This window comes from Sorex araneus, chromosome 2, assembly GCF_027595985.1.
Source record: "Sorex araneus isolate mSorAra2 chromosome 2, mSorAra2.pri, whole genome shotgun sequence".
Classification (NCBI taxonomy): Eukaryota; Metazoa; Chordata; class Mammalia; order Eulipotyphla; family Soricidae; genus Sorex; species Sorex araneus.
The window spans coordinates 197,124,504-197,151,130 of NC_073303.1; the positions used below are offsets into that span (position 1 = coordinate 197,124,504).

General features: G+C 56.9%; 1 protein-coding gene across 1 annotated transcript; it reads left to right on the top strand.

The window, feature by feature from the left end:
• On the top strand, positions 1-26,627 carry IFNGR2 (interferon gamma receptor 2). Its single transcript, XM_004620338.2, has 7 exons — positions 1-244; positions 6,332-6,464; positions 16,822-17,015; positions 18,647-18,807; positions 22,482-22,641; positions 22,851-23,008; positions 25,980-26,627. Exons 1-7 carry the CDS (start codon positions 13-15, stop codon positions 26,088-26,090), a joined length of 1,149 nt encoding a protein of 382 aa, XP_004620395.2. The 5' UTR covers positions 1-12; the 3' UTR covers positions 26,091-26,627.

The following is a 26,627-nucleotide window of genomic DNA, read 5'->3' on the forward strand; positions in this document are numbered from 1 at the left end:
CGGGCGGCCTTTATGGGTTGCCTCGGGGCCGGGCCGAGCCACCGCCTGCGCCGCTCGGGAAGAGGCGGGCCCGGTGCCCCGCACCCCGCAACCAGCCATGGCCGCACGCGCGGCGCCGTGAGCCGCGGCTGGAGCGTGCCCGGCGCCCGGCAGCGCCGGGAGCCCCGGGCCATGCGGCTGCTGCCGCCGCTATGGCTCCTGCTGGCGTTGCTGAGCGGCCGCGGGGAGGCGGCGCCCCCGACAGGTAAAGGGCGGCCGCGCGCCCCCCTCGAGCCCCGCGAGTCGATCGGGCGGCGGATGCGGGGCTGCGGGATGTTCCAATCGTCTGCGGTGGGGAGCGGCGATGTCCCGATCGCCTGCGGTGGGGAGCGGCGATGTCCCGATCGCCTGCGGTGGGGAGCGGCGATGTCCCGATCGCCTGCTGTGGGGAGCGGCGATGTCCCGATCGCCTGCGGTGGGTGGGAGGTCCTGGGGCCACCGACAGAGGGTGGGCAGCGGTCACTTTGGACCACCTGGACCCTCTCCCGGGCCTGGTGGGTCGTGCGTGCACATCGCTCGGTGGAGCTGCGGGGCCAGGGGGTCTGCCGAAAGCCCGGCTCCCCACTGCGGGTGCCGGCTGGACGAATGGGGATTCCCGCAGCCTCCAGGCCGGCAGCCAAGCGATGGCTGGGAGCGAGCTGCGGCCACCGGGCGCCCGGACCCCTCCAAGACGTCCCCTTCTTTGTAATGCGGGACTCAAACCCTAGACCCTAGCGGCGACGCCTCCCCATTTCCCAAAACTGGCAGAGAAATCGCGGAGTGGAGGCATCAGGGATCCCAGGCCTACCTGCAAAGTTTACGCTGTGCCAGCAGTCAACTGCTGTGGCAGCAGTCAACTGCTGTGGCAGCAGCTACACGCCCTGCCCTGCCCTGCCCTGCCCTGCCCTGCCCTGGCCGCCCCTGCATCGCGGTGTCCCGGGCAGGGGGCGCGTTCGGGTACCGCGCGAGGGACTCGGTATTGGAGACCCAGGGCCCGGACTGGGGGTGGTTTGCCGTCCACCTGGTCGCGGAGAGGGGCTCAGGCGTCTAATCCCAGCTCTGCTCACCTCTAGACAGCGTCACACCTGGATGCTCCTCTCTCTTTTGGGGGTGGCGGGGAGTTGGCATCACACCAGGTGGTGCTCAGAGGTCACTCCTGGCAGTGCTCTGGAGACCATAAGGGGTGCAGGGATCGAACCCAGGTCAGCTGGGTGCAAGGCAAGCGCTTGCCCGCTGTGCTCTCACCCCTGTCTCTCAGCCTCCTTCAGACCTCTGGACTTGCACCCACCCCAGGGAGCCAGATGCAAACATGAATGATAAATGACAACATAGGAGAGGACCTTCCATGCCAGGGTCTCCCTTGCCATCTGAGTTCTCAGTGGCCTGGCCTTATTTCTTCTTTCCCAGCGACCCTGGCAAAGGTCCACGCATCCCGAGACCCTGGGCTGGAGCGCTTCACAGTGCTGGGTGTCCCGTGGGACTGGACAGCACCTCCCTGCCCCTCTCTGGGATCAGGCTTGGGGAGCATTCCCCGGTGAAGAACGGACTATTGGTTGCCATAAACCGAGAGTTTAAGCCAAGAAACTGTTGAAGTTTGATGTTGCCCCTCCCCTAAGAGCGCTATAAAGATTTGGATCAGGGCTGGAGCGATAGGACAGTGGGTAGGACATTTGCCTTGCATGCGGCCAACCTGGGTTCGAATCCCAGCATCCCATATGGTCCCCTGAGCATTGCCAGGAGTAATTCCTGAGTGCAGAACCAGGAGTAACCCCTGTGCATCGCCGGGTGTGACCCAAAAAGAAAAGGAAAAAAAAAAGATTTGGATCAGGGCTGGAGAGATAGTACAGTGGTTAGGGTGTTTGTCTTGCATGCAGCAGACCCAGGTTCGATCCCCGATCCCCAGCCTCCCATATGGTCCCCTGAACACTGCCAGAGGTAATCCCTGAGTGCAGAGCCAGGAGGAACCCCTGGAGCATTGCCAGGTTGACCCAAAAAGAAAAAAAAAGTTTTGGATCTGTGTGGTAAAACTGATCCTTTGCGATTCATCTCTTGGTGCAGCACTTTATATTACTTCAGCGCTGTTTGATTTGGGGGGTTCATAATACATAATTTAACAGACCCTGGGATGGGCCCGAGAGAAAGGACAGTGGGTAGGGTTCTTGCCTTGCATGTAGTTGACCCAGGTTCAATCTCCAATGCCACAGTCCCCCCCTCAGCCCTCCCAGGTGTGATCCCTGAGCACAGAGCTAGGTGGAAGCCCTGAGCACTGTCGGGTGTGGACAAACATAAATGCACACACAAAATTTTTTTTTTTTTACTTTTTGGTATTTATTATTATAGTTGGCCATTGGTGTCATTGAACCCAGGGCCTCACTCGAAGGGTTTGTGTCCCCCACCCCACCCCTGAGCCACACCCTCCACCCCTAACAGGGATATTTTTAAGGGAAGCTCTTCCTTTTTGGAGGGAGGAGCACATCCGGTGATGCCCAGGGGTTACTCCTGGTCTGAATTCAGTGCAGGCTTGGGGGTTTCTAAGGGGATGCCACGGATTGAACCCCAGGTCAACTGCGAGCCAGGCAATTGGCTTACCTACCACTATATAGCCCTCGTATATCCATCCTTCTGGCTCTAAGAAAAGCTCCTTTTTTTTTTTCTTTTTGGGTCACACCCGTTGATGCTCAGGGGTTACTCCTGGCTTTCACTCAGGAATTACCCCTGGTGGTGCTCGGGGAACCATATGGGGTGCTGGGGATCAAAGCCCGGGTCAGCCGCGTGCAAGGCAAACGTCCTACCCACTGTGCTATCACTCCAGCCCCAGAGAAGCTCTTCTTAAATCAAAACAAAGAACAAATATTAACAACTGAGCCTGTAGTTAGTCAGGAACTGAAAATGCCCACACATTTTCTGAAACTTACAAAAAGTCCTTCAATAACCAAAAAATTGCTTTCATGGTCCAAGGTGTGTGTGTGGGCGGGGAGGGAGCAAGGAGATCTTAAAAGGGGAAAAGGGGGCTGGAGCTATAGCACAGCGGGTAGGGCGTTTGCCTTGCACGCGGCCGACCCGGGTTCGAATCCCAGCATCCCATATGGTCCCCTGAGCACCACCAGGGGTGATTCCTGAGTGCATGAGCCAGGAGTGACCCCTGTGCATCGCCGGGTGTGACCCAAAAAGCAAAAAAATAAATAAATAAAAAATAAAAGGGGAAAGTTGTCATATTTCCCATTTAGATTTGTTAAAATATGGGGAGTCAGGGTCTAGGCTTATGGTAATGCTGTACATGGTGGTCCATTGCTTGGGACAGAAACCTAGTCATCACTGAAGTGCACTGAAGTGTTAAGAGTCAGTCTGAGGACTTGCCCTGAGGCAGGCTTCTCTTGGTAACTCTTGCAGCTGGTAGATTACCTCTGGGACTTCTGCTACAAAATGACATTTCCCCACTCAAGTATCCCAAAGTGGATAAGCTTAGAGACCCTCCCCAGCCACCCCCACCCCACCAGTCTCAGGCAACATCAACCCACAACCTCGTTGACCAAGAGTTACCACTGGGGCCCTCAGATGTCCTGAGCACCTCTTGGCAAGTCCTCCCCAGTAATCAAATTTCATGGAAGCTGGCATTAGCATTCCTAGAGTTTGCTGCTGAATGCTCGATGGCTTCAGCTGTTGCTCAGAGAGTGGACAAGGGCCAGGGATATGGGTCTGGTGGCAGAGCGTTCGCCTTGCATGCTTGAAGCCCCCGGTTCGATCCCACTGCCTGCCCCTCCCCACCCCAGCACTGCCAAGAACGGCCCCCAGAACAACTATATGTGTGAGTGTGTGTGTGTGTGTGTAATTTATGATACATGTTCAAATTCATGAAAACGTGCGGTTGGTGTGTGTTTATGCCACGCCACCAGTGTATCCCATGTGTAAATATCTCCGTCAAGTGTCTCAGGTGCCTGGATGGAGGCCTGAGAAATGTGTGCTTTCACTCAGACTTCCTGGACACCCATGAGATCTTTATCTCAATCCGACCAGGAAGTGGTGATGAGTCAGAGCCCGGGAATGGGCCTCCGTGGTAAAGTGCATTCCTTGCTTCCTGGGTGCAGTGCACAGTCCCTGCCAGTTGCAGAGATCAAAGTTTGAACACAGAGATGGAGTGAGGCTGTGTGTACCCTACTCGGGACTGTGAGCTTCTGTGATGTTGTTTTGTTTGGGGGGGCCACACCTGGTTGTGCTCAGGGCTTCCTCCTGGCTCTGCACTTAGGGAATCACTCGTGGTGGGGCTCAGGATCCTAGGGGATGAGTGCAAGCACCCTACCCATTGTACTATCTCTCCGACCCCAGAACTTTGAGCTCTTTATCTTGTAGCACCTAGGTGTTGTCAAAACCACATGTCTCCCACTGGGGAGGGAGTGTCTTCATTTCCTGTTGTAATAACTCAGCAGCCCAAGCCTTGCCTTGCGGTCCAGACGGCAGGTGGAGAGAGAAACGTGGGGAGCACCAACTACTGGTGCTAAGCCTAGGCCAGTGCGTGTCGCCTTTCACGGGGCTGAGACCCTGGCATCATTCGGGATCCTGGGGCCGGACCGGCTTCTTGAACCCTTTTCAGGTTCTCCGCAGATGCCCTCACAACTGCTTTTGAGTTCACCCCAGATTCCAGACTTATCTCCAGATATTAAGACCTTCTGATTAGAGACCTAAACTTGGCAGCCCACATTCCCTCTGTGTATAACTAGTCAGAGGACACGTACACACACACACACACACACACACACACACACACACACACACACACACACACCTCTCTCTCTCTCTCTCTCTCTCTCTCTCTCTCTCTCTCTCTCTCTCGCGCGCGCGCGCGCGCGCGCGCTCCCTCTGATTTTTTATGTTAAGTGATGTGCAGGACTTATTCCTGACTCTGTGCTCAGGCACCACTCCTGGTGTGGCTCAGGGGTGCCAGATGGGTTGCCATGAGCTGAAGCCAGGTTGATCATGCAAAGCAAGCGCCCTACCCACTGTGCTCTCTCTCCGGCCCCTTTGCCCTACCTTGACAGTCAGTGGGCAGAGGGACCCACTGGGAAGCTTGTTGAAAATGCAAGTTTTGGGGCTGGAGCAATAGCACAGCAGGTAGTGCATTTGCCTTGCATGTGGCCGACCCGGGTTTGATTCCCAGCATCCCATATGGTCCCCCGAGCACTGCTAGGAGTGAGTGATTCCTGAGTGCAGAGCCAGGAGGAACCCTGTGCATCTCTGGCTGTGACCGAGAAAGAAAGAAAGAGAGAAAGAGAGAGAAAGAGAGAAAGGAGGGAAGGAGGAAAGGAGGAAAGAAAGAAAGAAAGAAAGAAAGAAAGAAAGAAAGAAAGAAAGAAAGAAAGAAAGAAAGAAAGAAAGAAAGAAAGAAAGAAAGAAAGAAAGAAAGAAAGAAAGAAAGGAAGAAAGAAAGAAAGGAGGAAAGGAGGAAAGAAGGAAAGTTGTCAGTCCCCAACAACCACATGATCCCAGGAGCACCGCCAGGAATGACCCACAATTTGCAGAGTAACTCCTGAGAACCGACAGCTGCACCTCCCACCCCTCTCAAAACTGAGAAATACTCATGCCAGTGAATTCTGGGGACTGATCGCCTCCACTCCCAGGGTTCAGGGGTGGTGGGTGCGTGTGTGTATGGGTGTGTGTGTGTGAGTGTGGTTGTGTGTCTGTGTGAATATGTATGAATGACTTTGTTATGTGAGTGTGTGTATCTGTGAGTGTATATAAGTGTGTGTGTGCATTTGTGTGCATATATGTGTGCATGCGTGCATGTGTGTGCATATATGTGTGCATGTGTGTGCATATATGTGTGCATGTGTGCATGTGTGTGCATATATGTGTATGTGTGTGTGTTCCTTCACTAACTACTGGTGCTAAGTCTAGGCCAGTGCATATCACATGGCCAAGTTCATCTTCACTGCAGCCTGTGGGGTGCGCTGTTCATCTGGGGTGTGGTTCCCCGGGCCTCCTGTCTGGGGTCCGCACCAGGCCATGAGCTTCATCCCCAGCTCTGAGAGTGAGTCCCAGATTGCACAGTGGCCTGTCCACTCACACATGCCACTGAAGGTGGGATGTTCGAGTCCTGAGGGACACTTCCTGGAACTCACAAGGCGGGTGGGGGCGGGGCAGGGAGGGGGCAACCCCGCCCCCCTGCCCATGGTGCCAACCCCCTGGGACGGGTTCTTGGCAGGGCTGCTCCATGCGCTGTGGCAGGAGCCCAATTGTCTGTGGACATGAGTGTGTGGGCAACGGATCCAGAGCACTGACCCTCTCTCTCCCCTCTCTCTCCCTCTCTGTCCTTCTCAAGACCCTCTTGCCCAGCTGCCAGCTCCTCAGAACCTGAAGATTCGCCTCTACAACGCGCAGCAGGTTCTGAGCTGGGATCCCGTCCCCCCGCCCGACGACACGGGGCCGGTGGTCTACCAGGTGCAGTACAAATAGTAAGCAGATGTTCCCTTGACGTCCTCCGGGGTGGCGGCAGGGGGGCGCTTGGTCAGTTGGGCTATAAACAAACCCCAGGAAGGGAACAGATTGACTCTGGGTACTTTAAGGTCTCCACTGGACCGTGATTGCTCCACACACCCCCGCCCCCCACCACACTGCCTCCAAGTTTGGCACAAGTCTGTCCCTGATGGTTTCAGGAAGGACTTCCTGTCCCCCAAGGCAGGATGTGTTTTTCACTTTTTTGTATCTGCTTTAAAAAACTGCCCCCTTTTTTGGCAGGGCGGGGTTCAGAGAGAGAGAGAGAGAGAGAGAGTACAGAGCTAAGGTGCTTGCCTTGCATGTGGCCCAGCCCTCCTTTGATCCCCGGCACCACCCCCAGCCCCACTAGGAGTGACCCCTGAGCACCATCAGGTAGGACCCCAAAGCAGAACAATAGCAACAATAGGGGACCTCGCAGGGCTCTCGAGTGACCCAGTGTGCGACCTGGGGTGTTGCTATGGTCCTGGACATCGAGGGGACGTAGGGATGGCGGGACGCTGGGGCAGTTCTTCGGTCAGAGACCGCCTCTCTCACCTTCCAACGCCCCTTGGAACAACGTTGGCTTAGTAGGAGGAGCCTCTAACCTGGGTGGGTTTGGAGGGGGGGGCGCGGGGGCATTTCTCCCCCTCCCTTTTCCGCTCTCATTACAGCTGGTGTCGCCACCGTGCGCACGCGCGCGTCTGGTGCAGGGGTTGGGGGGGGGAGGGGTCCGCCCGCGCTTCTCCCACTTCTAGCCTGGGTGCTGGTGGGCTTAGTTGCAGTGGGGGGTTGTGCATCCCAGTTATGGTGCTCACTGGGGGTCACTGCGGTGCCTACGGGGGGTCACACTTCCGAGGATGCTCATGCACACCTGACTGCAGGGTGGCCAGAGATAACGAGGGACTTGGAGGGGAGGGGGAGGGGTAGCCGGAGGCCAAGACGCCGCTCGGAGCGTCTGTGGGTGCCCGGAGCCCTCTGGCTCTCCCCCTCCTCTCTGGCGTTCCAGGCTTTTCTCCGAATCCCGTTTATCTGCCCAGCGCAGCTGCATCATTGCTGGGGAGGAGCGGGGGACCCTCTTTCGGGTCAGAGCCGGGGCAGCTGCAGAGCCGCAGAGGGAGCTCCACTGTGTCTCTGCATGCTGGAGCCCGGAGCGCGCCCAGCTGGGCATTTGGTAACTGGAACATCCTCCACATAAACAGTCTCGATGACTGGAAGTCCCGGCCGATGCCCTGACGGGGGTTCCCCAGCCTTGAAGAGGGTCGGCTGTTTCTGGGTCGCCGGGCGCCTGTGGGTACTAGGAATCGGGGGTCTGTGTGCCTTGTCTTTCACTTTCGCATATTTGAGGGACCCCCTAAGCAGCGCCTGGGCTTCTGTCCCAGCAACCAGGTCTGACTGTCCAGTGCTTGGGCCCAGCAGTGGGGACTCGGGGGTCACACCCGATGGTACTGGGGGCCTTCCTGGGCCACAGAGGGCAAGTGCTTCGTGTGGGCCTTGCCGTGCCAGGGTCACACTTGGGTTCTCAGGCTGCCTGGTACCCCTCACTGACCCGCCAGCATCCCTTTGCACCAGGAAGCGACGGAGAGTGCTTGCCTTTCCCCCCCCAAAGGCTGGCCCAAGGCAAAGGGACTGTGCTGGGGGGCTGGGGATGCCTGGGGGGAGTTGGGGCGGGGTGGGGGGTCACTAGAAACCATGAACCATAGTTCAGTTTACAGCGCCACATTCTCGGGCTCCAGCCCACATCCTTGCGGGTTTGAGGATGGAATGAGGGTCCTGGCGGCTGTTTTGGTGTTTTAGATACTTTCCCGCATCTGGGACGCTGGTGTTTACATGGCCTGGTTTCCGCTGGGGGCTGTAGGGCTTTGGGCTTCCCCCCCCCTCCCTCTCTCCCTCTCTCTCTCTCTCTCTCTCTCTCTCTCTCTCTCTCTCTCTCTCTCTCTGTGTGTCTCTCCCTCTCTCTGTGTCTCTCTCTGTTTCTGTCTCTGTCTCTCTCCCTTTCTCTCTCTCTGTCTCCGTCTCTGTCTCTGTCTCTCTCTGTCTCTGTCTCTCTCTCAGAAGGCTCCTCACTAGATGGCAGGGGAGAGAGCCCGTGAGTGTGACAGTTCCAGGAGCAAAGGCAAGTCGCACGGATGTGGCAGGATGCTTCAAGTTGAAATCTAGGGCGGCCACAGTTGTTCGGACTGGGTTTAGCCCACAGTGCTCACTTTTTAAATTTTTTTGGTTCGGGAGCCACACCCGGTGACGCTCAGGGGTTACTCACAGAGCTCGGGAATTTCACCTGGCAGTGCTCGGGAGGTCGTATGGGATGCTGGGGGTCAGAGTTGGGTCTCCTGTGTGCAAGGCAAATGTCCTACCTCTCCGACCCTGTTACATTGTTGTGTATTCAAAAAATAAATATGAAGGCCCACGGCCTCTCTCTCCCCACCTGTGTCCAGTGGTCTCACGCCACTTCCCCCACCCGGGACGGCCGAGGCAATGGGCAGACGAAGGAGAAAATGAGGGCCAGGCTGGTTGGTATCAGCTGCAATTTTTTTCCAATCTCGTCTCCATTCTCTCCTGCTTCTCCTTCCCCCGACTCCCCTTCATCCCTCCTCTCCGGATCCTGCTCCTTCATTCTCCTCTTGATTCCCCTGATTCTCTCGGTCCTCCCTGCCCCCCTTACAGCCTTAGTTATCCCCCAGCCACGAGGGGTTGGGGCAGCAAATACACCTAAGTGTGGTCAGACAATCAACGGATGTAAGGTCCCTCCCTCAGGGGAAGCTTCTTCCAGGACAAACTCCCATTCAGCAAGACGACCCACCTAAGGGCGAAATACCATCTAGGGGTGTGTTTCTCCTTTCCTTAGTCCAACAACCATATAAACACTCATCTTAATTCTACTCCTTAATAATATTGGTCATTTTGTATGGACCCGGTAAAAGATACATTAAGCTTGTAGGGTGTATCTTGGGGCATCTTGCTATAGATCTCAGACTACAGTGCTCAGGCCAGATTAGTCTTTCTTAACCCTAGCAGGGTCCTAATCCAGTTGTTACTTTTTGGATCATGACAGAATTTGTCCATGACCATGCTCTTCACTTACATTTAAGTGTTATGGCACTTTGGCCTGGCCCATTTCGATGCCAGGGTAGCTCACCGCTTGCCCTGGGTCCATCCAGTTTCTCATCAGGACCTTGCTTTTGGGGTGCTAGGAAGTAAGGGCAACTGAGGCTTAAGTCAAGAAAACAGATGCCCAGGAGTGAATATTATTCGATGTCAATTAACTCCTAAGTTACAAAAGCATAGCATTAACTGTCTTCCTGTGTCCATACAAAAACGACATTGCTCTGAAGTAACTATGCAAAGGACAGAAGAAGAGAAAAGCAATGTTTCACTCACAAATGTGAAATCAGAGGAATCTGACCTTACAAGTTAACAGAATCTGATTGGGGGAAAAGGCAATAGACCGGTTGGGGAAGCAAAACAGAGAGAAGGAAGTTACAGATAACACAGAGGAATGGAAGTGCCTCAGGAGCACTGTGATAAACACAGAGGAGTGGAAGTGCCTCAGGAGCACTGTGATAAACACAGAGGAGTGGAAGTGCCTCAGGAGTACTGTGATAAACCTAAGCTCCCTGTGGCAAGGGAGAAAGAACATACCAATGTTATCCTACACATTGTGTTTTTTCAATTGATGTCAACATTAAAAATCTAGTGGGGGGACCCCGGAGCGATAATACAGTGGGTAGGGCAGGTAAGGCGTTTGCCTTGCACTCAGCCAACTCGGTTCGATGCCCAGCATTTCATATGGTCCCCCGAGCACTGCCAGGAGTATTTCCAGAGTGCAAAGCTAGGAGTAACCCCTGAGCATCGCTGGGTGTGACCCAAAATGCAAATATATGTATATATAGCAGGGGAAGGGCCCAATGAGAGAGTTCATTTGAGACTTTGGGTTTAATCCCCAGAAACCCCTAAAGCCAGACCAAACACAAAACAAAAATATATAGATTAGCGATTGTAGTTTCAGGGTCTGGAGCGATCAGTACAGCGGGTAGTGCATTTGCTTTTCACACTGTCACCCTGGGTTCCATCCCCAGCATCCTATATGCCCCCCCCAGTACTGCAAGGAGTAATTCCTGAGCACAAAGCTAGGAGTAATCTCTGAGTACTGGGGAGGGGGTGGCCCCCCCAAAAAAAAGAAATTGTACTTTTAAAAATCCAGCTTCGGGGCCCTGGGGTGACTAGGGGGCTAAAGCTACATACCTGGGGGCTGGAGCAATAGGACAGTGGGGAGGACCTTGGCCTTGCACATGACCGACCCGGGTTCGATCCCCAGCATCCCATGTGATTCCCCGAGCACTGCCAGGAGTGATCCCTGAGTACAGAGCCAGGAGTGACCCCTGAGCATCGCTGGGTGTGACCCAAAAATTAAAAAAGAACAAAAAAAAATTTAATTAAAAAAAATAAAGCTACATGCCTTGGCAGAAGTGAAACCATGAGTTCTAACCCCAAGGCGGCTCCCGTGTGAGAAACAGCCCCCATGACGCTGCCCGGGGCCAGTAACAGGCTGTGCAGTGCCAGGCGGGCACCCCAGCGTGTGAGCCCCACGGCCAGGAGGGCACCGCCCTGCCGGCCTGTGTGTGGCAGCTGCTGTGACCGCAGGGGGTGTACGAGCGCCCCACTGATGAGTGCCACCCCCCTGTGGACATCTTAGTCAAGTGCGTGCGTGTCCCCCTCTGCCCCCAGTCACGGCCACAGGTGCAGCAAGGGAGGGAAGAGGAGAGAGGAAGAAAAAGAAACCCAATGTTTCCTTTCCCTTGAGAGCAGGCAGCGGGAGCCTGTCTGGAATGTGCCCCACGGCCCAGCCCAGACATTTTTGTTTGTGTGTTTGTTTTTGTTTTTTGCGGGGGCCACTGCGGGCGATGCTCTGCTTACTCCTGCCTCTGTGCTCAGGAATTACTCCGGGCGGTGCTTGGAAATGCCCACAGGGGATACCGGAGATCGAACCGGATCTGCCCAGACGGGATGCTGGGGTTCAAACCGGGTCTGCCTAGATGGAACGCAGGGGATTGAGCCGGGTCTGCCCCGGTGGGACGCAGGGGTTCGGACACGGTCTGCCCCGGTGGGACGCAGGGGTTCGAACAGGGTCTGCCCGGTGGGACGCAGGGGTTCGAACAGGGTCTGCCCGGTGGGACGCAGGGGTTCGAACAGGGTCTGCCCAGGTGGGACGCAGGGGTTCGAACAGGGTCTGCCCGGGTGGGATGCAGGGGTTCGAACAGGGTCTGCCCGGGTGGGACACAGGGGTTCGAACAGGGTCTGCCCAGGTGGGATGCAGGGGTTCGAACAGGGTCTGCCCGGGTGGGACACAGGGGTTCGAACAGGGTCTGCCCGGGTGGGACGCAGGGGTTCGAACAGGGTCTGCCCGGGTGGGATGCAGGGGTTCGAACAGGGTCTGCCCAGGTGGGATGCAGGGGTTCGAACAGGGTCTGCCCGGTGGGACGCAGGGGTTCGAACAGGGTCTGCCCAGGTGGGATGCAGGGGTTCGAACCCAGTCTGCCACATGCGAGGCAAACGCCCTCCGCACTGTACTAACAGGCCCTGCTTGTACAGTGCTCGTTCTGTTGGTTTGTCGGTGCCGCTCCCGGCCGGCCTGGGGTTTGGGGCGCTACATCCAGCTCGGTGCTTACGGAGTATGCGGGGGGCGGGGCGGGGGGCAGGACGCGCTCTGCTCAGCGTTGGAGGTTGGCACCTCGGCTTCCCGCGTGCAAAGCCTGTGTTCCAGCCCCTGGAGCTGTCTCCGCGTCCCTCCCCACATCTTTCCAACTTCTGTTCCTTTCTGATAGAGAACAATCAGCCGAGCCGGGGAGCAGAGAGTAGGAGCGGCAGACAGCCCGGGCGCTGCCAGTCCAGGGCGGGATTTCCTCCCGGGGGTGTCTCTCCGCAATCTTCTTTCCAACTACAAGGTCTTATCTGAAGCTGGATTGTTCTGGGTGTAAAGCAAGAGACAAAACTCAGGTCATACTTCCGCTCCCACATCCTTTGGCTTCCTTTTTTATTTTTAAGCCTAGAGCGGTTTTTATTTGTTTGGGGTTTTGGGGCCTCATCAGACTGTCTCCAGGGCTGGCTCCTGGCTCTGTGTTCAGGGGTCACTCCTGGTGGGCGTGTCCAAGGCCAGCGCCCCGCCCACTGTGCTATCTCTCCAGCTCCGTGGGTGAGGTTTTCTCCCCCCAATGATTCTTTCTGTGTAAATATTTTGACTTGTTGATCGCAGGCTGGAGCTGGTGTTCCCACCCAGGTGTGGCCCGTCTGGGGCCAGCAGTGACGTAAACCAACGCTGCTGCTGCCTCTGGCTGGGGGTGGGTGGCCACATCTGGCAGGTGCTCGGGGCTTACTCCTGGCCCTGTGCTCAGAGCTCACTCCTGGCAGGATACGGGGAACAGTAGGAGGTACTGGGGATCGAACCCGGATCAGCCGCAAGCAAGGCGGGCGCCCTGCCCGCTGTCTCATCTCTCCAACCCCAGGGAGAGCGTTTCCTTGTCCGTGACAGAAGCAGGGAGTTGGCACTCGTGGAATCACAGGGACCACGTGGCCCTGCTGAGCTCCAAGAGGGGTAGCCCCGGTGGTTGTGAGGGGGAACCTCCCCGCTAAAAAAAAAAAAAAAAGTTTTTTTAAATAAAACGGGGCCGAGGAGATAGCACCGAGCAGGTAGGAGGCTCCTCTTGCATGGGCCGCCAGGTTCATCCCGGGTTCCGTCCCCGGCATCCCAGGCTCTTCTGAGCACCCCAGCAACAAGCCCTGAGCCCAGCGGAGTGTGGCCCCCTCAAAAAAAAACAAAGGGGCTGGAGCGATAGCACAGCGGGTAGGGCATTTGCCCTGCACGAGGCTGACCTGGGTTCGATTCCCAGCATCCCATATGGTCCCCTGAGCACCACCAGGGGTGGTTCCTGAGTGCAGAGCCAGGAGTAACCCCTGTGCATCGCCGGGTGTGACCCAAAAATAAATAAATAAATAAATAAATAAAACAAATCCAAATTATATCAGGAGGCATGCGTGAGACCCAGCTGGCCAAGTAGCACAGTAATGACCCCTGGGCCCTGAGCACCTCATTGGGAAGACCCACCCCCCCCCCAAAAAAAATACTAGGAAAACAAAACCCAGCCTTTCTGCCGTGGGTCACGCTCTCGACGCTGCCCGTTTATTAACGGCGCAGATGCCCCCTCACCCGCCGAGGGCACCTGTTCCTCTCTGCCCCTGTCTGAAGCAGCTTCCTGCCCCCGCAGACATCCCCCGGCCGGCCCGTCCTCCCCCCCCCCCCCCCCCGGCTCCTTCAAGGGCCTCTTCCCCTTCCTGGACGTTATTTTTGGAGGAGCGTTTAAAAATGAAGGTTGTTCTGAGAAAAGGGAAGCTCGGGAGAAGGGGGGACCCGAGGGGCGGGAGCGGGGCTGCAAAGCTTCAGGGGCCCCCGAGCTTCCAGCTCGGCTGCTGGATCGGCCGGGAGAGAGTCAGCGAACCCTTAAGGGTCTGGCAGTCCTGGAAGTCACCTGCCCGTCCTGGAGTGCCCTCCCCGCCCCCCCCGCCCCCCCCCACGCTTTGGAGGGGCTGCCGGGGGCGCCGGGAAGGGCGATTCCCTCCCGAGTCCCTGCTGCCTTGCCAGGTCTGTATGGATGCCTGGGGCCCAGGCTCCTCCCAGCAGCTCCTCCCGGTGCCTCTCACCTAGACCTGTCACCCTAGACCAGGACAGAGACCAGATCCGGCCCGAGGCCCCACGTGGGGGTGTCAGCCTTCAGCCCGCCTGACCTTGGCGGGGATTTCCGAGGGCTGAGGCTGTTTCTGTAAATGGGCCACGGAGGAGAGACGGAATCCGCAGGAGCAGGGCGCATGCCCGGGGGGTGTTGGGGGGGGGTGTTGGGGGCCCGGGGGCCCTAAGACAGGGTGGCACAGCCTGAGTTTGAAGCGCTGGGATCACCTGTAGGGGGCCAGGGAGAGTCGGCTCAGAGCTCAAGCCCCCAAGCAGGGCCGAGAGCCTGGGGGCCCCACGCACCTGATCAGCACAGGGCCCAGTGGGAGCCCGCCCTGGCCGGGCAGGAGCACTGCTTGGGAGGCCAAAATAAAACAAAACAAAAGTCAGTTTGTTCAGGGCGTGCTCTGTGCTCAGGAATCGCTCCTGCCGGGGTTCCGAGGGACACCCACATACAAGGCCATTGCTGTCCCTGCTGTCCTATCTCCCCAGCCCCCCAAACAACACATGCACACCACACACACACCAAACACACCACACAAACACCACACATAACACCACACACCACACATACACACCACACATATACCACACCACACACACCACCATATACACACTACATACCACACATACACACACCACACACACACCAACACATACCACACCACACACACATACACACCACACATATACCACACCACCACACACACCACACATACACACTACACACCACACATACACATGTCACACACATCACACACACACACCACACATACACACCAGACACCACACACAACACACACGCAACATACATACACATCACCCACACACCACACATACACACACCACACACACACCACACACTACACACCATACACACCACACATATACCCACACACCACACACACACACACACCACCACACCCCTACACCACACATACACATACACAACCCCACACCACACACACACACTGCATACACCCCACACCACAGATTCACACCACCCACCCACCCACACACACACACACACACACACACACTCTCTCTCTCTCTCTCTCTCTCTCTCTCTCTCTCTCTCCAACTGAATAAGAAACTGTTTGACAGGACCTTGCCCCTTAGCCGGCCCTTATTACCACTCCACAGTTCCAAGACACGGAAAGAGCCCTGACAGGGAAAGAGCCTCGGGGAAGCCAGGCTGGAAGCCATGGGAGACACCACCAAGGTCAGCCAGGAGTCACTGTCACAGGAGGTGCCAGGCGAGAAATGGGGGCTTTGTGCCAGGGGCGGGCAGGGTGTGGGACGGGGACGCTTTGAACTCCCACAGGGGACCCCAGGATCCGAGGGCTCTTGTCCACACAAAACCTTGTGAGAGTGTGACTTACCATGGGGTGCCAGGAGTGATATTCGGGGCCTCCTACTCGCAGGGGCTGTGTGGGTGAGGGAGGCCACCTTTTGGAGCCACTTTAAATATTTCAGGAATCTGTTTAGTATTATTATTACTATTGTTTTTATTATTATTTTAACTTAGTCACGTTACAGTTCAGCGAAGTTCCAGAGTTGTTCCTGGTAGGGTTTCAGGGATACCATACTCCAGAACTGCCCCCTTCACTACCCTCCCCTCCACCAGCGTCCCCCTCACCCCTACGTGCCCCCCCCCCACTGGCCTGCCTGTCGGAGATGTGCCTTTTTATCTCCCCCCCCACTAAGTTTTTGCGCTGTGGTTTACAGCACTATTGCTGAGAGGGTTTCATACCTAACACTTTACCACCTTATTATAATATATATACATATATTGACTTTTTGGGGTCACACCCGGCAATTCTCAGGGGTTACTCCTGGCTCTGCACTCAGGAATTACTCCTGGCAGTTCTCGGGGGACCATATGGGATGCCGGGGACTAAATCTGGGTTGACCATGTGCAAGGCAAACGCCCTCCCCACTTTACTATCACTACTATCACTCCAGCCTTTAATATATATATATGTATATATATATATCTGTCTATATATATACATATATATATCTTTACTATATATACATATATCTGTCACTGTCATCCCGTTGCTCATCAATTTGTTTGAGCGGGCACAGTAATGTCTCTCAATGTGAGACTTATTGTTACTGTTTTTGGCATATCCAATATGCCACCAGGGTAGCTTGCCAGGCTCTGCCGTGCGGGCGCGATACTTCGGTAGCTTGCTGGGCTCTCTGAGAGGGGCGGAGGAATTAAACACGGGTCGGCTGTGTGAAAGGCGAACGCCCTACCTCTGTGCTATCGCTCCAGCCCATATACATATATATATACATATATATATATATATATATATTTTAAATGGAGGTTGGGCCATACCTGCAATGCTCAGGGCTTACTCCGGTCTCTGTGCTCAGGGGGACACACTGGGGTGCTAGGGACTGAAGTGGGCCACATGCAGGCCCAGCGCCTTTCGGGGCTGCGCTGTCTCTCCTGCCCACAGTCGCGTGTCTATAATCTAGACTGGCCGCATCCAGGCCGAGGAACCAGGACGCCTTCGGTCTGGGCGTGGTGTGTGCGCGGGGACGCCTGTCACCGGGGGCCTTCGGGGACCCTGTTGACACAGGGGGCCCTTGGCTTCCCTTGCCAGCACCAGCACCAAAGAGTGGAGTGACGTGGTGGACGAACGCATCAACTGCTCGCGCGTGGTGGCGCCCCTGTGCAACTTCACGGCCGGCCAGGGCTTCGTGTACTCCTTCAACGTGTCGCTGCGCGTCTGCGCCCGCCAAGGCGCCCGGGCCTCCGCCTGGGTCTCTCCACCCTGGTTCCAGCACTACCGGAACGGTAAGGGGGTGCGGAGTGCCCGTGGGTACCAGGAGAGTGTGTCCGTCACACGCATCACAGGGCCGGGGGCAACGGGGGTAAAACGTGGGAGTAAAACATGGTGACACCCCGCAAGGCTCAACCTTTAACAACATGTCGGTGATCTCTTATAGGAGGGCTTAACGGCCCCTGGGTGAAATACAACAACCCTCACACTCTCTAACAATAGCATCATCAGCGGTTTTTCATAACAAGCAATACAAAATATTTTATTTCAGTTCCGCTTTGGAGCAGGGATTAGGGCTCGGGATGGAAACACCCGGAGTATGATGCTGAGAAGGTGTAATGGCGGTGGGATTGATGTTTGAATATTAGATGTAATCAAATATTGTGAACTCCCTTATAAAAAAAAAACCTATTTTTTTTTAAAAAAAGCATGGTGACACCCACATGTCACGGGAAAGCGGGGCCCAGAGTCCACGCAGGTGGCCTCAGCGCCCTCAGAGTGCCTTTGCTTGCCCCTCTCTCAGTTTCGAACAGGAATAAGATGATTCCTGGGTGTGCTGAGATCAGGTAGCTCCAGGGGAGGGGGACTTGCCCGGGGCCCCATCCTGCTTCTGTCCGTCAAGCTGACAACCCCAGGACCGGCCAGTAAGGCAAGTGCCCCAACGCCAGCGCCCATCAGCCCCAGGTTGTTTTCCCTTCAGTGGGACACTGAAGTATGTGACAGCAAGCGCCTGTCTCTGCCACCTGCCACTGTTCAGAACAGGACCGAGGGGGCTGGAGCGATAGCACAGCGGGTAGGGCGTTTGCCTTGCACATGGATGACCAGGGTTCGATTCCCAGCATCCCATATTCCTGAGCACCGCCAGGGGTAATTCCTGAGTGCAGAGCCAGGAGTCGCCCCTGTGCATCGCCGGGTGTGACCCAAAGAGAAAAAAAGAACAGGACCGAGCAGGGGAAGGAACTGGACTGGCCTAGGGGATGCCCAGCTCATCCTGGTGTCGCTGTGAAGCTGGGCGTGGGGTCCGATGGCCTCCCTGCCCCCAGGTGGGAGCCGAGAACACGGCTAGTGGTTGGTTTGTGGACAGGAGACGGGGAGCAGCCCCCATTGGTCACCATCTGTCCCCAAGTACAGACCCGCTCCACCTCACGGAGAACTGTGAACAAAGAGCCAAGGAACTGTGATAGTGTTTGAGCCCGGGGTGGAGGGCGGGGCGGAGGGGGTGAATTTTTTCTACCCCCACCCTCCTGCCTCCATCCCCTCCCCCAACTTTCCTGTGCTGGGAATAAGCCCTGAGCATAGCCGGGTGGGTGTGGCCTGAAAGCAAATACAAGATTAAAAAACAAAACATTGTTTTTCCAGCACACTAGGAAACAATGTAAATGTTTATAAAACCCAACATAGGTCCTTATGAAAATGATGCCGACCCTCCATGCATCTGTTTATGCATGTAAATGATGAGTGTGTGTGCGCACATGCACGTACACCTACGTGGGTGCAGAGGTGTGTGTTCTGGGCATGCGTGGTCCGTAAAGGAGTGGGCATCTAAGCGTGGGTCCTGCGGGCACGAGTATCATCTGTACTAGCACGTCGGGGTGTGGCATCCACGCTGCGTCCGTGTTTATAGTATGTCGTGAATACCTTCCAGTTACCATCGGGCCTCCAGAAAACCTGTCGGTGAAGCCTGGAGGAGGCTCCCTCATCATCTCCTTCTCGGACCCCTTCGAAATATCCAGCAGCGACAACCGTGTGTTTTTCCGCTATTTTGTGTGCTACTGGGAGGACTGGGAGGAGGCCACGTGCAAGAAGGTAAGAACGCGTCCCTCCTCCTCGTGTCCTGCCCTGGGGACCGAGGGAGCGTGAGGGGAGCCCTGCCGCCTGTCCTGTCCTCACCCGCCTCGGGCCCTCGGCCACACTGGAGCCAGGGGTGTCCCCTGGGCCCTTTTTCTCCAACGCGCACCCCATCTCTGCAGCCTGCAAGACCCGGCCACCTCCATCTCTCGGCTCTAAATGATTGGCAAAGACGGGCCACGGCCATAGGAAGGCGCGAGAAGGTTCCAGGGAGAGGGGCTGGCAGCTCTGATCTGAGAGGGCCTGGAGAGAGCACAGCAGGGAGGGCGCTCGCCTTGTGTGCGGCCAACCCGGGTTCGATCTCTGGCATGCCTATGTGGTCCCTTGAGCACCACCAGGAGTGAGCCCTGAACACAGAACCAGGAGTCAGCCCTGAGCACAGAGCCAGGAGCGATCCCTGAGCACAGAACCAGGAGTCAACCCTGAGCACAGAGCCAGAAGTCAGCCCTGAACACAGAGCCAGGAGTGGTCCCTGAGCACAGAGCCAGGAGTGATCCCTGAGCACAGAGCTAGGAACGATCCCTGAGCACAGAACCAGGAGTCAACCCTGAGCACAGAGCCAGGAGGAAGCCCAGAGTACCCCCAGGTGTGGCCCCCAAACTAAACAAAACATCGGGTGCCCATGTGCCTGCTTGTGCCTGTCAGAACCACTGAAAGTTGCCATGTTGGTTAGGCTGAGGGGGCCTGGGTGGCCCTGAGAGGCACAAGAGATGAGTGTCCGCTGCAGAGACTGGGCCGAGGGTAAGGTGCTGTAGCGCCTTGCACGTGGCCAGCTGGGGTTTGATCCGCAGCTCTACAGAGTCCACCAGGTCCCGCCAGGAGTGATCCCTGAGTACAGAGCCAGGAGTGATCCCTGAGTACAGAGCCAGGAGTGATCCCTCAGCACAGAGTCAGGAGTCAGCTTTGAGCACAGAGCCAGGAGTGATCCGTGAGCACAGAGCCAGGAGTCAGCCCTAAACACAGAGCCAGGATTCAGTCCTGAGCACAGAGCCAAGAGTCAGTCCTGAGCACAGAGCCAGAGTCAGCCTGAGCACAAACCGAAAACAAAAAGGGGAGATAAATGGCCTCAGCCCTCTCCCGGCCCCAGCCCCCAGCGCCAAGGGTCACTTCTTGTCATCCCAGTGCCCTTCGTAGCAGCCTGCTGGCCCGTCACTCATGTTTCCCAGTGACATGCACTTAGGGGCACAGGCTCTCTCTATGCCTGTGTCTGGCTTCGGGCCAGGCCTCGGTGCCCGTCACCTCATTTTCACCTTCCTGGCGAGAGCCTTTCGGAGAAGGGGTAAAGGGTCGGCCGCTGGCAGTGCGGGCCCTGGGCTCCGGCGCTGCGTGCCTGATTGCTGCTTTCCTCCCGCTCCGGCTGTGTTTCTCCCCCGGCGGAGGCACCTGTGGTTTCTCTCTGCATGTTTTCAGGTGCTCGTGGCTAACCACTGTCCCCAGATGCTGAGCACAGTGTGATGTCAGGGAGTCACGTGCATATAACTGCGATCACAGTGTGATGTCAGGGAGTCACGTTCACATAACTGCGATTACAGAGAGATGTCAGGGAGTCACGTTCATGTAACTGCAATCACAGTGAGATGTCAGGGAGCCACGTTCACATAACTGCAATCACAGTGAGATACCAGGAGTCACACTCACGTAACTGCGATCACAGGGGTCATTCTCCTCGCTCCACTGTCAGCCAGTGCTCCTGAGTTCTGAGCAGGCCTGGGGGTAACACGGAGTCCAGGGCTGGGCCTCAGCTGCAGATTCAGGCATGCCTGGGGGGTCTTGGGACCAGAGACCCTTTGCAGAGACAGACACTGTGCATCTTCATGTGTGTTTGATCTAAAACTCCTGGAGAAGTGCCTGGAGTGACATGGCGTCTTCCCAGCATGCAGCTAACCCATGTTGGATCCCGGCACCCCATAGGGTCCCCTGAGTCCCACCAGGAGTAGACCCCGCAGTGCCGAGCCAGGAGTCAGCCCTGAGCACCACTGGGTGTGGCTCAACATCAAAAAGAAAAAAATTTTTCTTTTTTTTTGCTTTTTGGGTCACACCCGGCGATGCCAAGGGGTTCCTCCTGGCTCTGCACTCAGGAATTACCCCTGGCGGTGCTCAGGGGACCATATGGGATGCTGGGAATCGAACCCGCCTCAGCCCCCCCAAAAATAATTTTTTTAATAGAATAAAAATCCTCGAGAAGGTGTATCTCATGAAGACAGACTCAGGACTGGCATAAGGGCAAACACGGGATCGTCTCCCAGAAGAACAATGGGGGAGATGTGGCTGGCTGGCACAGAGGAGGCCCAGGAGAGTCCAGAAACCCAGCAGGAGGGGCCTGGGCACCTCTCCTGGCGGGGCTAGTACCAGCCGCCCGGGATCAAACCCAGGTTGGCAGCGCACAAGGAAAGCGTGCGCTCCCCCCACACACACACCCCGTTCTTCTCTTTCTCCAGTCTCTTGATTCTTTTTTCAAGAGAATAACATTTTTTCTTGCCGGGGGACACCAGAGCACTTGTGTTCCCAGACCCCATGTGTATCCTGGAGCATGTCTGGGTGGCCCTGCCGGCCCCTGGCTGCCGCAGCCAGCCCTGGCCCAGAAGCCCTACTCGGCAGGCCATCAAGTTAAAAATCAGCAGAAGGGGCTGGAGCGATAGCACGGCGGGGAGTGGCTGACCCAGGTTCGATCCCCAGCATTCCATGTGGTCCTCCGAGCACTGCCAGGAGTAATTCCTGAGTGCCTGAGCCAGGAGTAACCCCTGAGCATCGCTGGGTGTGACCCCCCCCAAAAAAAAAATCAGAAAGGGCTGGAGCCCTGTTTGTTCCCCGGCACCGCCTATGCTCCCGAGCCCCGCCAGGAGTGACCTCTGGGCGCAGTCAGGTGTGGCCCCCCCCAAACAAATCACGAATCACGAGTCACGAAATCCCGTTGATTGTCGAATTTTTCGAGAGGTCTCAGTAATGTCTCCATTCGTCCTATCCCTGAGATTTTAGAAGCCTCTCTCCACTTGTCCTTCCCAAGGATGCCACATTGGAGGCTCTTTCAGGGTCAGGGGAATGGGACCCAGCTTGTTACTGGCTTTGGCATATGAATACACCATGGGAAGCTTGCGAGGCTGTCCCATGTGGGCAGGAAACTCTCGGTAGCTTGCTAGTTTCTCCCAAAGGGAGAAGTAGGTTAGAAGATATGGTGCTCCGGAGGTCTTCGGCTGTCGGGAGCTCTGCTCGGGGCAGGGAGGGAAGCTGGAGTCCACCCCCTCCGAGGGGCCCCTGGGAAGACAGCCAGGCATGTGGGCAAGAGACTCTCTACCATTTTGAAAGTATATAAAGGAAATGTAGCACTTTTATCATGCTTCTGGGAGCTTGCTTTTAAGTCTCTGGATGTTGGCCGTTGATGGGATTACAACACCTGGGTTCCTCTGCCAGTACCTTCATGCGTGAGGCCTGTCCGAACGTGTGGAGAGGGGTCCCCAAACAAATAACAGCAATAATAATAACAAGAACAACAAACGAATGTAAGCAGAACCTTCTCCTTGGCTGCTTGTACCCTCTGAGCCCCAGCAGGGCGGGGAGGGCTGAGCTGGGCTTTGTGGGCCGGGGGTTTGGTGTGGGGGGGGTTTGACACCACGGCCGTCCCTGTCTTTGCCCAGAACGAAGACGCCTACAAGGAGACCCTCATCCGGCTGACGGGCCTGCGACCCTGGCGCCGCTACTGCGTGCGCGTGCGCGCCCAGCTGTGGCAGGAGCAGGGGAGCCTCTCGGAGTTGGGCTCCTACAGCGACATCGCCTGCAGCGAGACGGGCCGCGACGGTACCCGCGCCCTCCCGCGCCCCTGCTGCCGCGGGGTGGGGCAAGACCCCGACATAGCAAAAAGGCGGGGGGGGGGGGGGGGAGGCGAGAAGGTGGCCGCCGCCCAGCTCTAGCTGAGCTCCTGCAAGGGCCAGTGTTGGGGCGGGCGGGGGACGAGGGGCGCGTGGGGGGCGCGTGTCCGACCCTCCTCCTCCTCCTCCTCTCCGCAGCCTCCACCGAACTGCAGCAGGCCATCGGCATCGCCGTGGGCGTCTTCCTGGCGCTGGCCATCCCGGTGGGGGCCTGCCTCTTCCTCGTCCTGAGATACAAGGACCTCATCAAGGCCTGGTTCCACACGCCGCCCCGCATCCCCTTACAGATCGAAGAGGTATGTCCACCTGCTGCCCGGCCGCTGGGGAGGGGGTGTCCCTGGACCTTGTTGTTCAAGTGAACTGGGACGGACTTGCACATCCCCACACGGGCCAGAGGTGGAAGCGGCCCGGGTATCATGGCTGGGTGGCAGAGCTCAGGCCTGGGATCTGCAGGGCTCTGGGCTTGGTCCCTGGTACTGTACCCCCCTCCCCACCCTTGCCCCCGCCCCCCCCAACACCTCTGGAGGCAGCCCTGGTGGTCCCCAGCATCACCAGGTGTTTCTTCCCTCCTCAAAAAAGCAGACGAAAGCAATGCGGTGCTCAGGGGACCCTATGGGACACTGGGAATGGAATCTGGGTCGGCCATGTGCAAGGCAAATGCCCTCCCCGCTATGCTATCACTCCAGCCCCATTCCCCAGCTTTAAGAAGAAGTGAAATTCTGACCCCGGCGACACCAGGGGTATGGTGGAAAGTGAAGTGAGTTGGTCGCAAAAAAAGACAAGCACTGCAGAATCCCACTCACGGTGGCAGCAAGAATAGGGTCGCCTGTGCCCAACCAAGAGTGATCCCTGAGCACGGAGCCAGAAGTCAGCCCTGAGCACTGCCGGGTGTGGCCCAGAAACCAAAGATAAATCAACCAATCAATAAATAGTGGTTGGGGAGGCATCTCCAAGAGCTGGAGCGAGCAGTGCTGGGTTCTATCCTCAGTGCGGATGGTCCCTCCAGCACTGCCAGGAGTGACCCCCGAGCAGTTAGGAGTCACCCCCAAGCACCACCAGGGGTGGAACCTCCAAAACAAAAGCAAAAACTGAAAGAAGTAAAGACTAATAAGGTAGAATTTAAAACTAAATGAGGGGGACGGAGTGATAGTACAGCGGGTAGGCCTTGTATGCAGTCAACCCAGATTCGATCCCCGGCACCCCCTATGGTCCTCCCTAGCCTTGCAAGGAGTAATTCCCGAGAACAGAGCCAGGACAAACCCTAAGCATTGCTGGGTGTGCCCCCCCACCACCACACAAATAATAATAACCAAATAAAAATAAATGAGGTTGGGGTCAGAGAGCCACAGTACAGCAGGTAAAGCCCCTGCCAACCTTGATTTAATCCCCGGCACCCCATATAGACACGTGAGCCTGGCAGGAGTGATCCCTGAGTGCAGAGCCAGGAGTAAGCCCTGAGCACTGCTGGGTGTAGCAAAGAGAAGTGAATGAATGAGTGGCCCCGGGGGCAGAGGGCGGTCAGGCTGGTGAGGAGATGGTTCGAGTACTGTCGCAGAGGAGTTGCTGCGGGGTCCAGAAGGATAGTACAGTTGGTAGGGTACTTGTCTTGCGTGCATCCCCTATGGTCCCCTGAATCCTTCCAGGAGTGATCCTTGAGCACAGAGCCAGGAGTCAGCCCTGAGCACTGCCAGGTGTGGCCCCAAAGGCAGGAAAAAAAAAACCACCAAAACCCAAAACTACAGCTCTCTGCTTGCGGGCCTTTTCCTTCCTTCACGGTCTCCGCTGCGCCCCAGACTTCCCCACCAGACTCCTCGTGAGTGAATCTGCCCTTTGGGGTGTGACTTAACCATAAGGTCTTGCGGTTCATTTTCCTGGGAAAGTGTGAAAAGCGTCCACCAGAGCCCCCCCGCCCCCAGAGCGCGCCGGATGAGTCAGAGTTCACACGGCCTTGGAGGCTTCCCCCGCACGCTGGTGCTCAGGTTCCTCTTTCTGACGAGCCTGAAACCCAGCCGGCTGCGCGGCGGGGGCCCCAACGGCCTTTCCCAGGGCCTGGCGCAAGCTTCTGGCTAACTCTGGTGACTTCTGGTGACTTCACGACCTGCCCAGTGCTGGGGGCAGGAGCCAAAGGAAAACTGAGGCTCGGAGTGCTGGACATAGGCCCCAGGGCAGTGCTGGCGGGTCTTTAGTCTCTGCCTGTGCCCCAGGAAACAGCAGCTCTAAAAAAAATAATCCCTGCCAAGGGGCCAGAGCAGTAGTACCACAAGGTAGGGCGTTTGCCTTGCAGCTGCCAACCTGGGTTCGATCCCCGGCATCCCATGTGGTCCCCCAAGTCCTGCCAGGAGTAATCTCTGAGCACAGAGCCAGGAGTAAGCCCTGAGCACTAACGGGTGTGGCCCCAAAACCAAACCAATAACAACAAGAAAAACCGCCTATCCGCTTTCTCCTCCTTGTCCCCTTGGGTCAGTGATGGCTCCCCGGTCCCCTCTCTCTTTGGGGAGCGCCAGCTTGGCAGAGGCCCTTGCAGGGTTCAGCCTCCTGCCTGCATTCAGCACTTCCTGAGTTTCCAGCTCATCTACACTTGCAGAAACACACCCGGGTCAGCCTGGGGAGTCATGGCTGAGAGACCCGTGAGGCATGGGATGACGGTGTTCAATGGATGGAGAAGCTGTTTCCTGGGCCAGCAGAACAGCCCTCTGGGCCCCCAGTGAAGAGGCTGGCGCAGGGGGCAGAGATGCGGCTCCCTGGGCCAGGTGCTGTGTCCGGCTGAGGCCCTGGCTTCCACCCCTCCTCATCCCTAGATGAAATATGAGGGTCCCATATTTTTGGTGTTTTTTTGTTTTTGCTTTTTGGGTCACACCTGGCGATGCTCAGGGGTTACTCCTGACTGCACTCAGGAATTACTCCTGGCGGTGCTCAGGGGACCATATGGGATTCTGGGAATTGAACCCAGGTCGGCCGTGTGCAGGTAGGCAAATGCCCTACCTGCTGTGCTATCGCTCCAGCCCCAAACTTTTGTTTTTGTCTGGGGGGCTTGAGGATCAGACCCGGCTGTGCTTGGGGCTCACTCCTGGCCCAGCTGGGGTTCCAGGGGGAAACTGTATGTGGTTGGTGGGTTGGGAGGGGGACGGGGATTGGAACTGCAGTTGGCCGGGCACTCGGCAATCGCCCCAACCCCTGTGCTCTCTCTGCCCGCCAAGCTACGAAGCACAGGGGCCGCTGCGGAGAACCGGCACTAACCCTCCCGCTGTTGCTTTTCCACCCTCGCAGTACCTCCGGGACCCGGCCCAGCCCTTCCTGGACACTCTGGACAAGGGCAGCGCTTCCACAGACAACACCTGGGAGCGCGTCTCCCTCGTCTCGTTTCCAAGCACCCGGTGAGGAGCTGATTCGTCCCCCGCAGCACTTTGCACAGAAGCACCCGAGCTGGCCCGCGGGGCTGAGGCGCCTACCAACTTCCACCCGCCCACGCCCTCGGCGGGGGCTGACTACGGGCTGAGGGGGAGGGCGCCGCGCGCTCTCTTCCTCTTTCGAAACCGTCTGAATCAGGCCCACGTCTAGAATGCTTCTGCAGAGAGGAGGGGGCCGGAGAGACAGCGCCGCCGTTTAAGGCACCTGCAGTTGACCCCCCCACCCGCCCCCCAAATCAAGGTCTCAAACACTAAAAGATAGAGGTCTGTCGTTGTTGAGTGGACCCACATCGGGGTTGAGCCACAGACGGGAGACTGGACTTCGGGGGCGAGCCTGGGACCCCCCCCTCAGGCAGGTCCGTCCTAGCCAGGAACTCTGGTCACCCCCAGGACTCTGGGTCTTCTGGATCAACTTGATCCTGATCGGTAAATATTTTCTCAGTAATTTAAGTTGCTTTAGTCAAACTAGAAATAAAAGGTTGTTGACTTTTCTAAAGTCTTCTCTCTC

Coding starts and splice junctions, on each gene's coding strand:
- IFNGR2 (XM_004620338.2), top strand. CDS start 13: ATGGGTTGCCTCGGGGCCGGGCCGAGCCACCGCCTGCGCCGCTCGGGA. Junction 245..6,331: donor GGAGGCGGCGCCCCCGACAG/GTAAAGGGCGGC, acceptor GTCCTTCTCAAG/ACCCTCTTGCCCAGCTGCCA. Junction 23,009..25,979: donor TCCCCTTACAGATCGAAGAG/GTATGTCCACCT, acceptor CCACCCTCGCAG/TACCTCCGGGACCCGGCCCA.